Genomic DNA, 17199 nt, shown 5'->3' with positions numbered 1-17199 from the left:
GGCAGAGTTGGGCATAGGACCTAGGAGAACAGGTCCTCCGGGGTCCCTGCTCTCCCCATAACAGCACACTGCTTTCCTGATCTCTCCTGACACAAGAACTTGGGGGGAGAAAACCAAGGCATATTAAAGCATCAGCAGCCATAAATATGGTCTGATCGAGACTTGAGGTGCCTCTTTACTTACTCCTGAGAGGGTCCAGGCTGTCCTGGGATAGACCCGCTCCAAAACTGAGGAAACAAAAGCACATACGAAGGAACAGTCAGGACTTAGCCGCACATCCCAACACCCCACGACACATCCCACTGCCCCTTTGAGTGGGCTCTAAAGTTGCACAGCAAGTCTACAGCCAACCTGGACACCACGTCTTCGGCAGGAAATCTGCTAGGGGAATGCCGTAGCTGTGAGCTCCCCAAGGGCCAATTCTCCTGCCCCTTTCCTCAACAAAGCCGCCTGTCAGGAGAGCCTAGGACTGGAGTAGCTGTGAGCTCCCTTGCAGCCACCCCTCCCCTGCTGTTCCCTGTATCAACTCCCAGTGCGGCAGATGAGCCTGTGGTGGCTCGACCTCCTTCCTAGATGGCGTTCCTAGCCCATTCCATGTGGCAGATCCTGCTGGGCTGGGAACACAGGGCGAGCCTTCTTCCACCTGGGGAGAGCGGAGTCTCTTACCCTGGGGGGAGCAGAGAAGACAGCCTGAGGAAGAGGAGGAGGGGGGCTGAGTTTGTTCTGCAGGACACTGGCAGATACGATCTGTGCGGATGACATGGAGGCCATACTCTGCAGGGCCTTGTCCTTCGAGACCTGGTCCTTTGAGAGAGGAGAGGAGGAACAGAAAGCATGGTTACCAACCCAAAATCGGACAGGGATGCATACAGACCAACTGACACCGATTACCCCCTTCAGCCCAAAGGAGGCCAATGCACTTTACAAACTGGATCTATACACGCAAAGGGATCCCTTCAACTGCCCCTGCGATGCAGTCGCCTCTGGGGTGGAATGTGGCAGCTGTTTATCACTGCCATGCATTGTTACACAACAGTTTAGGATAGGAAGTCATGGAGAATAATGCAGTCAATGAAATAGCAGGGGGAACTTGGGAAGGAGAACAGAAACCACCCAGACTGGAATTTGCTCACATCAACACCCCAAGGGATTGTTGAGCACAAGTGGCCAGGGCTTTGGTTTTAAATCTCATGTGTGAGAGGGCACCCTTGGCAGCACTGGCTGGGTTCTGACTCAGAGAGAAAACACTCCCTTACCCCTGCACTGAATCACTGATACCAGGGATTTTTTCTTGGAGGGGTCTCTGTCTATGGGAGAGGGCCAGGGAATATTAAAAGGATAAAGAGATGGTTAAAGAAAGTAACTGCAAACTCAAGCACTACTTACCAAGTTCATGGCCTGTATGTAAAAGAAAGGAATAGCAATGGTTAGTATGTTTGCAACAATCCCAGAGTAGAGGCACGTCTGCACCCTTACAGGAGTCATTAACATAATGACCCTTCGAAGAACCAAGGGAAGATGGGTTTGACTTTGGAAACAAACCAAATCTAAACCTGGGGGTTTCTAATGGACCCAGTCTCCCTGTGTTTACAACCCTGCTTGGCAATCTGGGAATGTGGGACGCCAGGGTGTGAATGAGTACAACAGATCCGTGCGGGCTGGTAACCTCTTCTCAGTCAGGCACCACTGAGTAGTGCACGGGCCGCCGTGAAATACCAGAATAGGCTGCACTAGTATGTGAAGCTAAGAATAGTGAGCCAGGGGCTGACTGGGCATGAAGCACTCTTACCCAGCACACACATGTATGTGCGTGACATATGCACCAGCAGCGGAGGCACGTCCAGTTCTACACGTGCACACAGTAGAAAGGCGAGGAATGAGGAGTGCCTAGCTGTATATGAACAGCGGTGCTGGAACCATTTTTATAGTGGGGGAGGTGATGGTGGAAACCATGTATTTGGTTGTGAACCAAGTGGCTGTGCACATGTAGACCTAAGTGGAGAGAGGAGCGGGAAGAGTGCTGAGTAGAGGAGATTTAAAGGGATGCGTCTGAGGAAATGATCTTCAGCTGTTTTACGACGGATTGATTTGAGAATTTCCAGGCCTGCACATAGATCCTCATTTGGGCTAGTGGATCTTCTGGGTTTTTAATATCATCAAGTCTTTCCCATTCGCCACCTCTTACAAGTTTTAAAGCTGGCAAAGCGAAATGAGAAAACAGGCATCAAAAACAACCTCTGCTTATCATGCTCAGCTCCAGGGACACTGGGAAGGAGCCACAGCAAGGAGAGGATTAAAATCAGGAAATTGATGTGTGCATTTGTATCAGCAGCTCTTCTCTCTCTCTCTCTCTCTCTCTCTCCAAACTGCATGGACCTCAAGAGCTGAGCTCCCATTCGGGCCTCTAAGGAAGTGGCCACATTTTCAGAAGGGCTCAGTGTGGTGGGTGCACACTGGGTGTGGAGCACTAGATAATCTGTCCCTAGACATCTGTGTGTTTATATGAGGCAACTGGAAAAAGGAGCAAGGTTTCCTTTTTGCAATAACTATTTGGCTCACTCAGCAGGAACAGAGGGTTCTGCAATCTTTCCCAGCACATCTGTGGTCATCCTAGTGCAGAGGTTCTCAAACAGGGGGTCAGGACGCCTCAGGGGGTCACAAGGTTGTTACATGGGGAGGGGGGGGTTTGCAAGCTGTCAGTCTCCACCCCAAACTCTGCTCTGCCTCCAGCATTGATAATGGTGTTATATATATTTAGAAGTGTTTTTAATTTATAAGGGGGGGGGTCACACTCAGAGGCTTGCTGTGTAAAAGGGGTCACCAGTAAAAAAGTTTGAGAACCACTGTCCTAGTGTGCTTACTACGTATGCATTCCCTGATCATCAGATCAGATATTGCTTTTCCTCCTCAGAGCTTAACTTGAGGCTTGATCGGTCGATTCATTTTGAACCAGTTTTAAGAGCCCCCAGAGACTCAGGAGATGGATGTATTTTAAAAATCAATATTACACAGTTCCGTAGTGTCTAAGAGCTATATGCACGGACACGTTTGAGGCGCAGAGAGAACCGAAAAGGCAGTCGGATTTGGCTGTATTAAAAGAGGATCCCATAATGGAGATATGGCTGTTCCACACATAGGCCCTGTTGGCCTTCCAAAATTGCCCTCAAGTGCCCATCCTCTGCTTCAAGAAGAGTAAAAAGGGCTTGTTAAGTACAGCCTCTGTCTGCACCAGTTACCGAGAGTCCCCAGGGGCCAGAGGAATTATTGTCCTTATGGAAGAGTCAGATGGAATATAATAGGGATCTACAGAAATGACCCCAAACCCTATACTAGAATTTAACAACGAGCCAGATCCTCTCTCTAGGTTCTTTTGAACAATCCTATAGACTCTACAGTAGGGACAAAATTCCCTATTAAATTATACAGGGACTTGTTAAATGGGACAGGAAGACAGAGGGCACTGGAACAAACAAATGCATATGGACCAGCAGGGAGAGTTCTCTGCCACCTGGGAGTGGCCCCCGTGCCGTGCAGGCTAATCATAGTTATTGCACTATTATGGTGTGTTCTTCCCCTCTGTTCGCGGCATCCACCTGTTGTCTCTCGTCTCCTACTCAAGCTCTTCAGGGCATGGTCTTTTAGTTAAGCGTGTGCACATGTGCTGTGCCTGGCACAATGGGGCCCCAATGGTGCGGCTCCCACAATACAAAATGAACGACAACCATAAAAGGAGGAATGTCCTGATGAGAACTTTCATTTCAGTTTCAGTTGCAAAACCCCTTCCCGCACCCTGTCCTGTGACCCAAACCCACCCCATCCACATGTGCCTCTGGCACTCAGCAAACCACAATACAGAGAACACACAGTGGAAACAGTTACTGAAAGGTTAGTCAAACTCCACTTAGAAAGAGGGAAGGAGAGAAAGAAAAGCCAACCAGAGAAGAGACAACATTCCAGTTTTATCCTTGCTCTGCTCCCTTGGCTCCTGGATCCCTAGCCTGACCTCTAGGCAGCCAGAATGAACTGGAGCAGGGTCCTTATGGGAAGCCCCAAAGCTCCTGGCTGAGCACCCCTGCACTAGCAAGTATGTCCCACCATATGAGCCCTGTGGTTCAAACATCCCCCACCTGGCATCTCCCTGTGCTAGTCCCACAGCCCGACTGTTCCCCTACAGACTAGAAGCACAGGCCCCAACACGCATGTGTCTCCTTATGGGGAGGGGCGGGGGGCAGCGTCACAGCGTGTGAGCCCTGTAGCCTGAGCACCCTGACACCATCCAGCGTGGAGTTATTCCAGGTGGCCCACGCAGCCCAAGCGCACTAGAATCAGCTGGGACAGCATCACCCCTCACTGGCATTGGACCAACCCATAAGCATCGGCATCTGCTGGGGGAGCATTGCCCTGGGCCCCCAGCCTCAGGCACAGGGGTGGGCTCTGAATCTCATTCCCGCCCCTTGAGGAGGTGCCCAGCATGCTGTCCTCACCCCCTTGCTCACTAGTCTGCAGCAGCACCTGGCTAGGTTAGGCTGCAGCCTGCACTGCTCCCTCACGGTCCTGCAGTGGCCAACTTATGATACATCTCTGCAGCCAGGGAGAGGCCCTGATCCTCCGAGCTACAGGGAAACACGCAGAGCCTTGCCCAGTGCAGGAGCTTGTGGGGAGGAGGAGGAGAACTAAGGGAAAAGCCTAAGACCCTTGCTTGCTATGTTACTGCCTTTGGGATGCGCAGGCTCTGGCCAGCCCTTGCAACCTACCAACCCTGCACTCCCCGCTCCGTGCACAGCAGGTCCCAACGTGGGCACAGGGCTCACCATCCTGCAAAGATCACATGGGAGAAGGTTCTCCAGGGAAGCCTCTATCTGAGCTCAGGAGTTTCCTAGCTAGACGTCTCCAGCTGGAGAGATCCTGTTGCAGTCTCTTCCTGCCACCCCTTCCCCAAGGAGCGTCTGGTTCCAGGAACGAAGGGAGTGGGGGAAAGACATAAAAAGGAAAGAGAAAGCGGCACACCACAGAGCTGAGTGTGTTAGTCGTCAGCACAGCCACTGCTCGGGGGCAAGCGGGAGGTGGGGGGAAGCCGGGGAGCGCGTACCTTCAGCTTGGACTGAATCTCGCGAGATTTCCGTCTGGCTAGAACCTGCAAGTGGCTAGAGACCTGCAGAGAGAAAGCAGAAGGAGAGGGGAAAACAGCAGAGCCGTCAACCAGAGCAGAGGAGAGGAAGGAGAGGGGCTGTCCCATGCTCACACACCACGGACGCATGGGCAGGGTCTCCAACGTACCTTAATGCCAACCTGGTACTCCCGCACCTTCTTCCGAGCTAGAACCTGTATGTGGCTGGACACCTAGGGCCCGCCAAGCCATTCAAAAAGGAAAACACAAAGAGAATGAAGACATGATCCCACACTGCGCTGTGTGACAACAGCGCGCCGAGCGTTCGAGATACATGGGGCCAGCCCGGGGGTCAGCGGAGACTCCTGAGAACTAGCACTCCTCCTATGGAACACGAGCAACAGTGGTCAAAAATATCGGGCCAGATCCTCAGCTGGTGTAAACATTATGCCAGCGGAGGATCTGGCCCATAGAGCGGGCACGTGCCCCGTGAGTTCACCCCTCTCGTTTCACTTTGCAGTTTGGTTCTAACTCTGCAACCAATGGTGCTGTGGATGCCAAGGCTATTAGCGCTTGGTGGTTCTCTGCAAAGGGGGCCCATCTAACCAACAAAGAGATGGTTTCTCTAAGTGCCAGCCTTGCACACTCAGCCCGGGCTCCTTCCTTCTCATGCATCACCATCAGGGAGGGAGTTTGTGAAAGACAAATTTTGCCCTTCCACATGGCTGTGCCAACCCTGTGAGGCTCTGCCAGGTGGAATCTGGCCCTGCAGTTGCAGCATAGCGAATCCTTCCAGGGAAGATGCAGGAGCCAGAACAGACTCCAGCAAGCTCCCTCACATCTCTGTGAATTGTGCTGCACAAAGAGGAGGAAAAACACAGGCAAAAATTTTCAGGGCCAAGTCCACTCAAAAAAGTGAAGTCAACCAAGTTACATTGTTCAGGGCTGGGAAAAATCCATCCCCCGAGTGATGTTGTTATGCCCACCTGACCCTGGTGCAGACAGTGCTAGACAGACAGAAGAATTCTTCCATTGACCTAGCTACTGCCTCTCGGGGAGGTGGGCAGGGATGGTGTCCCTAGCCTCTGTTTGCCAGAAGCTGGGAATGGGCGATGGGGAACGGATCACTTGATGATTACCTGTTCTGCTCATTCCCTTTGGGGCACCTGGCATTGACCACTGTCAGAAGACAGGATACTGGGCTGGATGGACCTTTGGTCTGACCCAGTATGACCATTCTTATAGATTAACTATGCCGGCAGGAGAACCCCTGGCATCATTGAGTGTCTACACTGAAGTGCTGTCAAGTGTAGAAAAGCTCCAAGTCTGGGCACCTAAAGATAGGGACCTAAATAAAAGGTGGCTGGTTTCCAGAGAATCCACAACCCTCACTCAGGTCAATGAGAGCTGTAAACCTTGGAAAATCAGGTGTGTGCAGTGTCATTATAGCTGTATTGATCCCAGGGAGGTAAGGTGATATCTTTTACTGGACCAACTTCTGTTGGTGAAAGAGAGAAACTTTCGAGCCACACAGAGCTCTGATTCTGGTCTGGGAAAGGTACTCGAGCATCATAGCTAAACACAAGATGAAACAGAAACGTACTTAACATAGGTTAAAGAGACCATTCAAGGGGAAGTGAGCACTGCATATCTCTACAGTCCTAGGACAAAGGAGGCTTAGTGCGTTACAGGTTGCTCTAATGAGCCATAAATCCGGGGTCTTTATTAAATCCACCAGAGCTATGAATTTAAGTCTCCAGGCTCGTCTTTTGATGGGTGTCGTGCAGGATGTTTTCTATTCAGAACCCTGAATATGGAGTTAGGAACCTCTCTTGGGTCACCCAGAGCTGGAAATTTTGGCCTCATCTGTGTAGCAATGTGGTATCATTTCCCACATGCTCCCTTCTGACCATCAGCTGCCCCTACATCCTGCTCTCTTGCAACTAGTTCCAGCCCCTTGGCGGCTTCTCCAGTGCAGAGTCTGTCTGCTGTGCATCGAGATGCCTCGGACACATTTCTGATGGCGATCGGGTTCAGTTTGCTCTTGGGTCAAACCTCTGCCTCCAGAGGGACCCAGTGAAGACTGCATGCTCCAAAACAAAATTCCTCTCTATTCATCCATTTGAGTGGCATCTGCCCCTGCCTTCCCACCCCTACCACTAAGCCCAGATAAGTTTTCAAGGGATCATTTCAAAGCTTTAACACAGAGGAAAAGTTCTCCTGCATGAAGCCAACGTGGTCATCTGTCTATCCACATATCTAAACAGCCCTCCCGCCCACAGGATCCACGCACCTTACAATCCATCAGCCTAGCTATGGTGCTTATACTGCCTCCATCAATGCAGTAGCAATCACTGATGTATTGTATCCTTCCTAGGAGGTAGGGCAGTGCTATTATCCCCTTTTACAGATGGGGAGCTGAGGCACAAAGATAGATTAATGATTTGCACAAGGTATCTGTCTTTGAGTTGGGGATCAAACCCTTGTCTCCAAAATCCCAGTTCATTAAACTGTCCTGCCCCGCATCGCTGCTCCTCTTGCCAGCCTACTCTTGCTAGCTACCTGTTATCACAGGCCGGGGGGGGAGCAAACTGGCGAGCGGCAGTCAGATTTCCAAGATCCTTTCCCCCTCGCATTGGCAGGAACCATGCTACAAACCACAGCCAGCCACAGCACCGGTGACCTGCTGTTCTCATCCCATCACGGAGCATGCACTGGTCACAGCCAGAGGGAGTTTCAAGCATGGGGAGCAGCGAGATGGCTGTTGGCAACTGGACCTGTTGCAAATGGAAAGAGCCTCTCCATGGCTTATGGACAATCAGCTCCGTCCCTGGATTGGTCCAGAAGCACTCTCAAACACAGGCGTGGAAGTGGATACAGGATTCCTACACCCTAGGTCCCATGAGGCAGACAACATCCCAGAGCTCCCACAGCAGGTGTGATTCGCAGCCAGCTGATTTTCAATGCTGCCCTGGTGCTAGTCCCCAGTTCTGCACACCTCACCCAACACAATGCATGGGGGCAAGGAGCACAGGGCTGGCTGGAGGGAGGGGATGCAGGTGGGAACAAGGAGCTCTAGGACTCTCCCACCACAACAGTCCGCGCTTCTGATGGGGGTGGGAGAGAGCTCTGTGCCCATGCCCACGGCTGACAGGACAGTATTCTAGTGCACCTGGGTTACACAAGCACCCCCTGTCCTGGTAAAGAGTACTGGCAGAAAGGGACTCCAGAGCTGGATCTAGAAGAAGAGGGGATGAAAGACTCAGGATTTCGCTAGAGATCTCAAACATGCCAGTGACCATTCAGTGACCTGGCCTGTAGAAGGAAAGGGGCCAGGTGCCCAATCCAGATCCAGGTGCAAATCTAGAGGTGTTTGGGTTCAGGCCCAGATTCCACCAGAAGCAATAGGGCCGGGTGTGTATAAAACAGTTAGATCCCATGAGCCCTAGGCCCAAGGCCCAATCACAAGCCAAATCCCAAATCAAATGACTTTTGAAGGTTCAAATAACATTTCCCATGCCACATTCGCCATCACAGCTCCCCCGAGGAGGGGAGGCAGGCATGTCGCTGCCCCATGCAGAGGACTGCTCTTGGGATGTGGCTGGGTCCACCGGGACTCTAACGAGGCTCAGGGATGGGAGAGGCTGGGCTATGCAGGCACACACCGGAGTGCCGATCCCAACTGAATCCCAAACACCAGGTGTACTGACGCCTCACAATGGGACGACCACAGCCGGGAACCTGCTGGATCTTAGCACAGAAGCCTCTACTGCCTGAGCTAAAAGAGGCCGTTAGCCAAGACTGCAGCAGACTCTTCCCTCTCTAGCTGGCCGTGCCACACAAGGCAGGTGCAGCATACAGGAGGCTCACCCAGTCCCGCTTGCCCAGCGAGCTGAAGCCCACCGGAGGAGATAAGACGACTGTGCCAGAACAGATCAGTTCCCGGACCTTAAGCATCCGATAAGGGTGGGGTGGGGATCCTCAACAATCACTATCCCTCCCTTTGCTGGGCTATAGCAGCTCCCAGCAAGCCGTGTCCGAGCTCCATAACCCCCATTGTGACGCAGTTCAGCGTAATCCTCATTGCACGGACAGGGAAAAGGGGGCACAGCGAGGTGAAACGCAAGACGCTCAGCAAGCCAGCGGCAGAGCTGGAAGTGGAACCCAGGCATCCAGACTCTGCCCTGGGCTTTGCCTGCTAGTCCACACAGTCCTTCCTCATCCTCCCAGGGTGCGACGACAAGCCAAGCGAAGGGCGCCAGACTCCCAGCACTGTCCTTGAGGCCGAGTCTATAAGCTAAAGGTCTCGCACTTGGACCCTTTCTTCAAATAAAGTAAAGCAGGTTTTTTTTTACCTGTTTTCTCGTCCGTGTTTTCCCCGTCCGGAGCTTGATGTATCTCGCTATCAATTCATTGCGACCTAGAGCAAGTGAAAGAGTAAGAACAAAATCAAAGCAGGAGCATCTTGCCAGGTCCTTTACCTCGTCCCTGACACCCAAACACTTCTCTTCCCTAGTCCAAAAACACCCCAGCCCTGGCCTAACCAAGGTTTCTCTCCGAGCCACAGGTCAAGTGACAAGGCTTTGGCAGAAGGGGGTGCTGTCCTGGTAGCTCTCAAGGCCAGACTGAGCCAGCTGAGGGGCAGGCTGGAAGCGTCTGTGAGGGCCCCGGTGACAGGTGACAGCATTGATGGGAAGAGAGGGGCCAGGACACAATGAAATGACCACGATGGAGGGGACCGTTCCGATTGAAAGCACGCACCAAATGGTGGGCAGTCTGTGCCAACCAGAGAGCTGGGCGCAGATTTGGGACACCCAGCAACTCCTCCTTCTGCACTCGCTCCACTGGGAACCTGGCACTTTGGGATCACTGCTCTCGGAGACACCCCTCCCCTCCTCCTGGGAGGGGAACTGGCCACTCTACAGGCTGCAGCAGGAGGCCAGTGAGCCTGCGGAAATGGGCGAAGAGCACGGCACGAGATTTGGGTTCAGACGTAAGCAACATTGGCAACCCCCCAAATTTTCCCCATGGCCCAATCCGCATTTCCAGGAGCACTGGCCTTTTAAACAGCCTTGCCCAACATCCTCAGCCTAATCCGAAGCAGAAACGCTTTTGCTCCACATTTTACAGGCCAGCTGTGGCCAATCTAAATTCAAACCTCAGAGCAGCTGGGAGGTTTCTTCTCTCTCCTTCCCCCCTCCCTTTTCCCCTCCCCGATGTGGGGGTGGGGAAGCACGCCAGATTTATTTTAATGGACCAGATGGTGGTGGCTGGAGCTAGTCATAATGCCCTTGGAGCTAGTTTAGGATTTAAAAAAAAAAAAAAAAAAAAAAAGAGTAAAAAAGCCAAACAACTTTTGTCACAGTGCCGACGCCCCGTGCCTTCTGGGGGCAGGGGGAGGGGCTCTCTGAACAGGCCTCACGCTGTAAGGGAAGAAGCACAAGCTCCCCTCACCCCCTCCTCATGCCTCTGCAATTCTGCCAGCAACACGGCGACAGACAGCGCCAGGTGCTGCACTGGGTCAGCTGCATCCCATGCCTTCCGGGGAGGGCAAGAGAAGGAAGGCTCCATACGTGGGAGTAACAATGCTCCCTCCAAAAGAGCAGCTGGAGCAGGGACCATGTCCCTTGGGGGACAAAGGGAGGTGTGCAACCCCTTACGGGGGTGGAACAGACCCCCCCGCTTTGCCCCTGGAGCATGCACTCACCCAGTCCTCACTTCCCCTGTGAGGCCACTTTACAGTTGGGGAAACTGAGGCACAAAGAACGGGGCAGTGACTTGCCCAAAATCACCCAGCAGCACAGGAATAGAACTCCTGTCTTCTGAGTTTCAGTCCAGTGGCCCATCCACTCAGCCGCTCTTCCCTCACACACAGAGGCAAGCTTGCCTGGCAGTAATGGGGCTCCCCACAGGGAACAGCTGGAGTGATTCCCCGTGCCCTGGGTTAATACTGGCCCCCACAGGGGACGGCTGGACTACTTCCCCTTAGAAGGCAGCTGTAGATAATCCTGCATTCCCATAAACGCCCACAACCAGGGGCTCTGGTTTCCTAGTCTCTAGCCGCACAGAACCAGGTGGGCCGAGGCCCAGCCTGACCTGTCTGTACCTGCTGGGCTACTCCAAAGATGTGAGGGAGAAGAGGAGATTCCAGCCCTCAGCCCCTCCCCAGTCCTTCCACCCGAGACCAACAGTCTCGGGGTGCTATCTGAGTTGAGGCTGATCCCGGGGGGGGTGGGGGGGAAGGTGGCGGCGTGGCACTGTTAGATGCATTTCCCCTTGCAGCCTCTCCACTGCAAACTGCACATTAGAAATAAGCGCAGCCCAAGGAGGGTAATCAGGGGACAACTGCTAAGTACTTGGCTTGCCGCAGCCATTTCCTTCCTGTTCATCCCTGGGGTCTGAGGTCTGCTCTTCCACCCTCGCCCTGGGGCCTCTCACCCCAGGAGCTCCCCAGACACCACTTCTCTCAGCCTCTGCACCGTTCCCTTCACAGGGCGTGGATGGCGCCCAAGGCTAGCTGTACCCTGGAGAGGTGCTGTTGGAAGTACATGGCAGGTGCCCACCCAGCCTGCCTGCTCACCCTGGCAGCGTGGAACTCAATCTTGACTCCCTGGTGAGCTGTCAGAGCACAAGGGCCTAGGGGTTATAGCTAGGCCGGGACCTGGGAGACAAGAGACCTGAAGGATCCAGAGTCATGGTGGGCCCTGGCCTAGGAGGTAACAGCAAGGAGGCCTAGTGGCTTGAAGAGGCTGCACTCCCAGCAGGCCTGGCCCCACAGCATGGTGGAAGGCATTGGGGGGAAGCAGGAAAGGGGTGGCAGGGTGTGTGAGAGAGCAATGGAGATAACCCTGAAGATCCCTGGACCTGGACAGAGGGTGGCAAGGGAGGAGACGCTGAGAGAGGAGAGGGCAACGCTGAGCGTAGAGGCCCGGGGGCAAAGAGGAAAGGAAGAGGAGGGTGGAGAAAGGAGGACAAGAAAAGAAGAAAAAGTGACCGTGGTGGAGGAGAGGGGCTTCGGGATCAGTAGGTGTCCTATAGGACCCTGCTGGGAGGGGAGGACTGCAGAGTGAAGCCAGTCAATGTGAAGTGATTGTATTTCCAGCCCTCCCATTGCGGGGACACACCAACTCTCCTCCATCCCCACCTTCCTCCCAATCCTGAGCACGGCTGAAGGAACTACAAACACAGCGCGGCCATATGGGGCAGCCCACGCCCCGCAGCGGGGCATGGCGCAACCGGTGCACTATGGGCGTGGGACACTGGACTATTTTCAGCGGGTATTAACAGTGCACCCTCGGCTCTGCCGCTGCAGGGTTCCCTGCATGGTGGGAGCCTCTTTCAGCTGCTCTGGAAGTTTGCAAAAGCTTCAAGGGGTCATCATTCCCCAAGTGCTATGAGCGGGTCTCCGCCCTCTGTGTGTGTCTCTCTCACATCCTGTCCTCTCCCCTGACCTCTATTTTAACAGCATGTGTCACTTCTCCCTTGTGCCCCCGACTCCCCTGCACTCTGTGGTGAACTGGGGGTAACTCTCCTCCCTCTGAGCATAGGGGTGTGTGTGCGCGTGCACACATGCACCCTCTGCTGTACCATGGAGCTGCGTGTATCTTTCTGGTACTAGCACACACCAACCCTATTCTCTGCTCCCTGTGTGTGGTACCAGCAGGACAGCTCTGTGTGGGCCCCACTGTCTCTAGGGTACCTGCGTAGCTAAGTCTGTGTGTGTCTGTCTCTGGGAACAGCGGGAAGGCCCCCCGTGCATGCCCCCCCTCCCTGTCTCTATGGTACCAGGTAGCTAAGGGTCGTGCTCTCTCACTCTCTGGTACCAGCAGGCCTTGCAGGGCTGTCCCGCCCCGTGATTCACCAGAGGTTGTGCCATTCCCTCTAGGAGGGCACGTCCCTCCTCCAAATTACCACATTCCCCAAATTCCTCTCCCCTGACACCACCACGTGAACCAGTTGGACTGCTCTGTTAAAAATAACCTAGTGGGACAACCTTCCAGCCAATCCGCGTGCCGCAGCATACCAGCCCTGGCCGAGTCCAACTCAAGTTACACCTGCTGTCTGGGAGCAAGGCGCAGGCTCCCTGAGTTCCTGGCAACAACCCTGAGAGACAGAGACACATCCCTTGCCCGACAAGCCCCAGCCCTCCACCATGCTCATAGCCTGGCCACCATTCAAATGCTAGAGGTCAAGGCTGCCCCCCTTCCACTGCTTCCCTCAGTCCCTCTGCAATCAGAGCACCCCCACCCCTCAAGTGCAGTGCCAGAGCTACAATGCTCCGGGATCCCCCTGGAGAATTCCATCTCTAATGCCTGTCTGGATAGACAGCCATGCTGGTGGGCTGGAGAAGCCCTCGCCCATGTCAAGGGAAGCTACAGAATGCCCCACCATGTCCTGTTTTGGTCCATCACTGGCAAGAGCTCTCATCCCGTCAGAGCACAGTGGCATCCCCAAGGAAAGAACGCTACAGCAGGGGATTGCAAGCGTTTCAGGGCAGGGACCCTTTCATACTGCCTAGCACAACGCAGTCCCCGGCCTTGGCTGGGACCTCTAGGTACTACTGTAATACAGCTAACAAACAACGGCCAGCAATACCGTAAGGAGACTCATGTAAGCTGTTGGGAGGGGATGTTACTGCAGAAATCCTCAGAGAAGAAAATACTACTGAATTCTGTCATGATGGTCCACAACGTTACTGATTACAATGACGAGTCTCGGGCTCGTGCTATCGAATACTAGAGTATTCTCTTAGTGGGATACTGGAGTACTGGGAAGTAAGTAGGCTGGGCAGGAACAAAAGGCAATGGGGTAACACTAGATGAACAACACTCCCTTTTCCCAGATAAACAGTGGAGGAGGTGGGATTCCCTGGCTCTGCTGGGGTCAGTCTCCCTCTGGTCATGGCTGAGACACCCTCTGTGGCTGTGTGGCCTGGAGAACCCGTGACAGGTGTGAGCTAAGCCCTTCCCCTGCGGGGAGGACCCTGGATTCTGCACGGCCAATGACTCGTTTCCCATTGCTTCCACTATTCCAGCATGGAGATCCTCAGCTTCTCCATGGGGTTTCTCGTTAGGGGGCCACAGAGGGCATTCATACAGGCTGGAAATAATGCCCATGGAAGGGGTCAACAGCCCCACCAGGCAAATGGGGGGAGCACAAACACAGGGAGTCATTTAATGCCATGCAAATCATAGACTTGAAGGGCAGAACGGGACCACCATGATCATCTATGCTGACCTTCTGCACATTGCAGGCCACAGAATCTCGCCCACTCCCTCCTGTAATAGACCCCTCACCTCTGGCTGAGTTACTGAGGTCCTCACATCACGATTTAAAGATCAGAGGCAAGGGTCATGGTGGTTTCAATCCCTCCTCTCACAGAAGAACTAGGATTGGGGTAGGGAAGCTCACAGCCTCCCCAAGCCATGCTCCCGCTGGTGGACTTGGGTGCCCAAGGACTATGAGTTCGCCCAGCTATTTGAGCTCCCTCCCAGACCAGACACAGACCTGGGCCCACCGTATGTTCGGTTCAACAGACCCTTGCTCTCTTCTCTAGGAGGAAAACTAGGAAGGTTCCCTGCAGCCTGCCCCCAGTTCTAAACACTGCCTACAAAAGAGAGCGGGAGGGAGGGGGTGAGGCAGAGAAAAAGTGTGTGTGTGTGTGTGTGTGTGGGGAGAGACAGCGAGAGAAGGTGAAAATGAGTTTCTGTACCAAGTGCGGCAGCGTGGAAGATGAAAGCAGAATTGGGCTGCTGTCTCTTTAAGCAACTACCAAATGTCTCCCAGGGGCTGGAAAAACCAGTTTACACACTTGGGTTTGTTGAGTGGAGGCCAAGCTCCCCAGCGGCACTCCAACTATTCCCAGAGAAATCCAAAAAATGCACCCGCTTTGGAATCCCCGCGCTCCCTAGGCTCCATCCCTGAGGCCCTGGGCTAGAAGGGCCCCTGCTGGGTGGCATGAGTGGGGAGCAGGGGTGCAAGGGCTGAAAGGCTGTGTAGTGAAGCACATCCCTTTGGGTGGCCCCGAATCTTGGGAGCAGGGGTGGGGAGAAGTCGTGCTTTGCTGCAGGAAGATCTGAAAACAGGGGGAGAGGCATGGAGAGCCAGCGAGACCAGTGCAAGGGGAGGGGAGCTGTTAATGGAATGGCCAATGCTTAGGGAAGAACTTAAAAAGACAAACTCCGGCAGTGTGCTGATGACTGTCCCGCTCCTCAGAGGAGGCTACATTTCATGGGTGCTCTGTGCCCAACTGGTCAGGTGTTTTAGAGTCTTTTGCAACTAGAGAGAGAGGTAAGGCATTACCAGCTGTCTGCAATTCCCTTCAGCTCAGTGCTGATTCCCGAGGGATTGATACAAAGACACATCTGGCCAGTTCCGATTGGGTGTAAGAGCTGTGCCCAGTTTCTCAGAATATGATCAATATATAACTATCCTAAATCCTTAGCCCTTCTCTAGTATCCAACCAGGATTCCAAAGTGCTTTACAGAGACAAACACATTAAGTGTAAGGTAGGTATTCCCTGTATTATTAAGACGGCGTAACCGAGGCAGAGTTGGTGGCAGTGCTGGGAACAGAACCCAGACCTCCTGAAGCCTAGTCTTGCACTTTAACCACTATTAGACAGTGTTCCACCCCCCTACCTCCACGAGTCATCCTCTGAGGTCGTTACACAGTGTTTATAATATGACAGTCCATCCCCATGGAGACAGGTCTGAGGTCACAAACACAGAGTAGTGACATCACAGGAGCATTCAGCCTGGAGCAGGAGGAGGAGGAGACAACATGTGTTTACACATAGCCCAAGTGACCAGCAGCGAGGGAGGCAGAAAGCCCAGAACGGTTTGGGGGGGGTTAAATCTCTATTGTCCATTTCATTAGAAAGGCCCCGCTCCAGCAGCATATCCCCCCCTCTCGCATTGCGCTGCAATACTGGTGCCATTCTCACCAGCTCACTGCGTTTCCTTGGAGGTTTTTCATCCAAGCACTGAGCAAGTCCAACCTTGTGCTGAGCTGTTGGGACAGGAGAGATCTCGGCAGAGGATGCCAGAAACCGGGTCGGACTTCCTTATGGTGCTGGAGAAGAGTCCTGGACTGACATCCCTAAAGACTGACACCCTAGAGCAGGTACAGCACTGCCAGCAGCAGGGAAGGCGCGTTCCACATCTGCATTGGAAGGACCCTCTCGAGGGGAGGCGAGTTTCAATGGCCTTGCTGCTGACAACACCTGCGAAGGTGCCAATTTCGATGGGAAGTGTTGATGTGGACAATTGACCTGCCAGGAACTGGGCTCAGAGTCACCCAGCTCACTGCACAAAGACACCCCCTGCCGAACTCTTAACTGCCGGCCCGTCCTCGGCGCAGACTCACTCTCGACTCAGGCAAGCACTTGTCTAGCTGGTCACGCCAACAAAGCTATGGAAACTAGAGTGTGGGCACCGCATCCTAACCCACTGAACCGTCAATGGGTGGAGGCAGGTTCCTGTAACAACAAGGCTTCGTGCTTCCAGCTGAAGATGCTGAATGCACTGACTTGGGCCACACTTGCCTATCTTGCCACGCCAATAATGTATTTAAAGTTGAACCCAAGAGGCAATGGGCCCCAGTCCCCCAGAGCCACCCATGGGTACAGACTTCCCTCGGCCAGACTCTGCATTGACAAGGTGACCCTGTTCTAGCGGGAGACACCAGGCCAAATCCATGACTCTGTTGGATCAATGTGGCCTACTGGGTTGGAAATGGAAGTGGAGGGGCTTCTGATGGAGACATGGGGCAAGGAGAGGGCTCTGGGTGGCCCCAAAAATTCAGAGCTGGGGAAACCATCGACACGGGGGGAACTTTGAGGCCAAGCCGCGGTTTCAAAACACAGATCCAAAGGCAGTGCCGAGGGAGCCTCGGAAGTGGAAGGAAGTGTCTTGTTTGTGACCTGCACGAGAGGCCAGACACACCAGCTTTCACGCCCAGCTCCAGGCGTGTGGACTCCCTGCGCAGAGCCTCTCTCTGGCGGTAACTTCACCAAACCAGTCAGTCAGGCAAAGCAGAAAGAGGGAGGGAGTGAAAAAAAGAGGGAGGGAGCGAGAGAAGGGAAAGATGTC

General features: G+C 53.7%; 1 protein-coding gene across 5 annotated transcripts in view; it reads right to left on the bottom strand.

Annotated features, from left to right (window-relative positions):
• Positions 1 to 17199, bottom strand: part of TEAD3 (TEA domain transcription factor 3) — a 57596-nt gene that overhangs the window by 13098 nt on the left and 27299 nt on the right. For 2 of the 5 annotated variants that reach the window (XM_030561276.1, XM_030561273.1), the window contains exons 3-8: positions 9463 to 9527; positions 5278 to 5340; positions 5090 to 5152; positions 1387 to 1398; positions 667 to 804; positions 184 to 227 (exon numbers count right to left, since the gene is read on the bottom strand). In XM_030561276.1, coding sequence (XP_030417136.1) covers positions 184 to 227; positions 667 to 804; positions 1387 to 1398; positions 5090 to 5152; positions 5278 to 5340; positions 9463 to 9527 — 385 coding nt within the window. The remainder of the gene's footprint in view (positions 1 to 183; positions 228 to 666; positions 805 to 1386; positions 1399 to 5089; positions 5153 to 5277; positions 5341 to 9462; positions 9528 to 17199) is intronic. The other 3 variants (XM_030561277.1, XM_030561275.1, XM_030561274.1) reach the window with 2 other exon arrangements.

The sequence above is a fragment of the Gopherus evgoodei genome, chromosome 4 (genome assembly GCF_007399415.2).
Source record: "Gopherus evgoodei ecotype Sinaloan lineage chromosome 4, rGopEvg1_v1.p, whole genome shotgun sequence".
Taxonomy (NCBI): domain Eukaryota; kingdom Metazoa; phylum Chordata; order Testudines; family Testudinidae; genus Gopherus; species Gopherus evgoodei.
The sequence above is the reverse complement of the archived record's forward strand: the minus strand, read 5'-3'. Positions and strand labels throughout refer to the sequence as shown.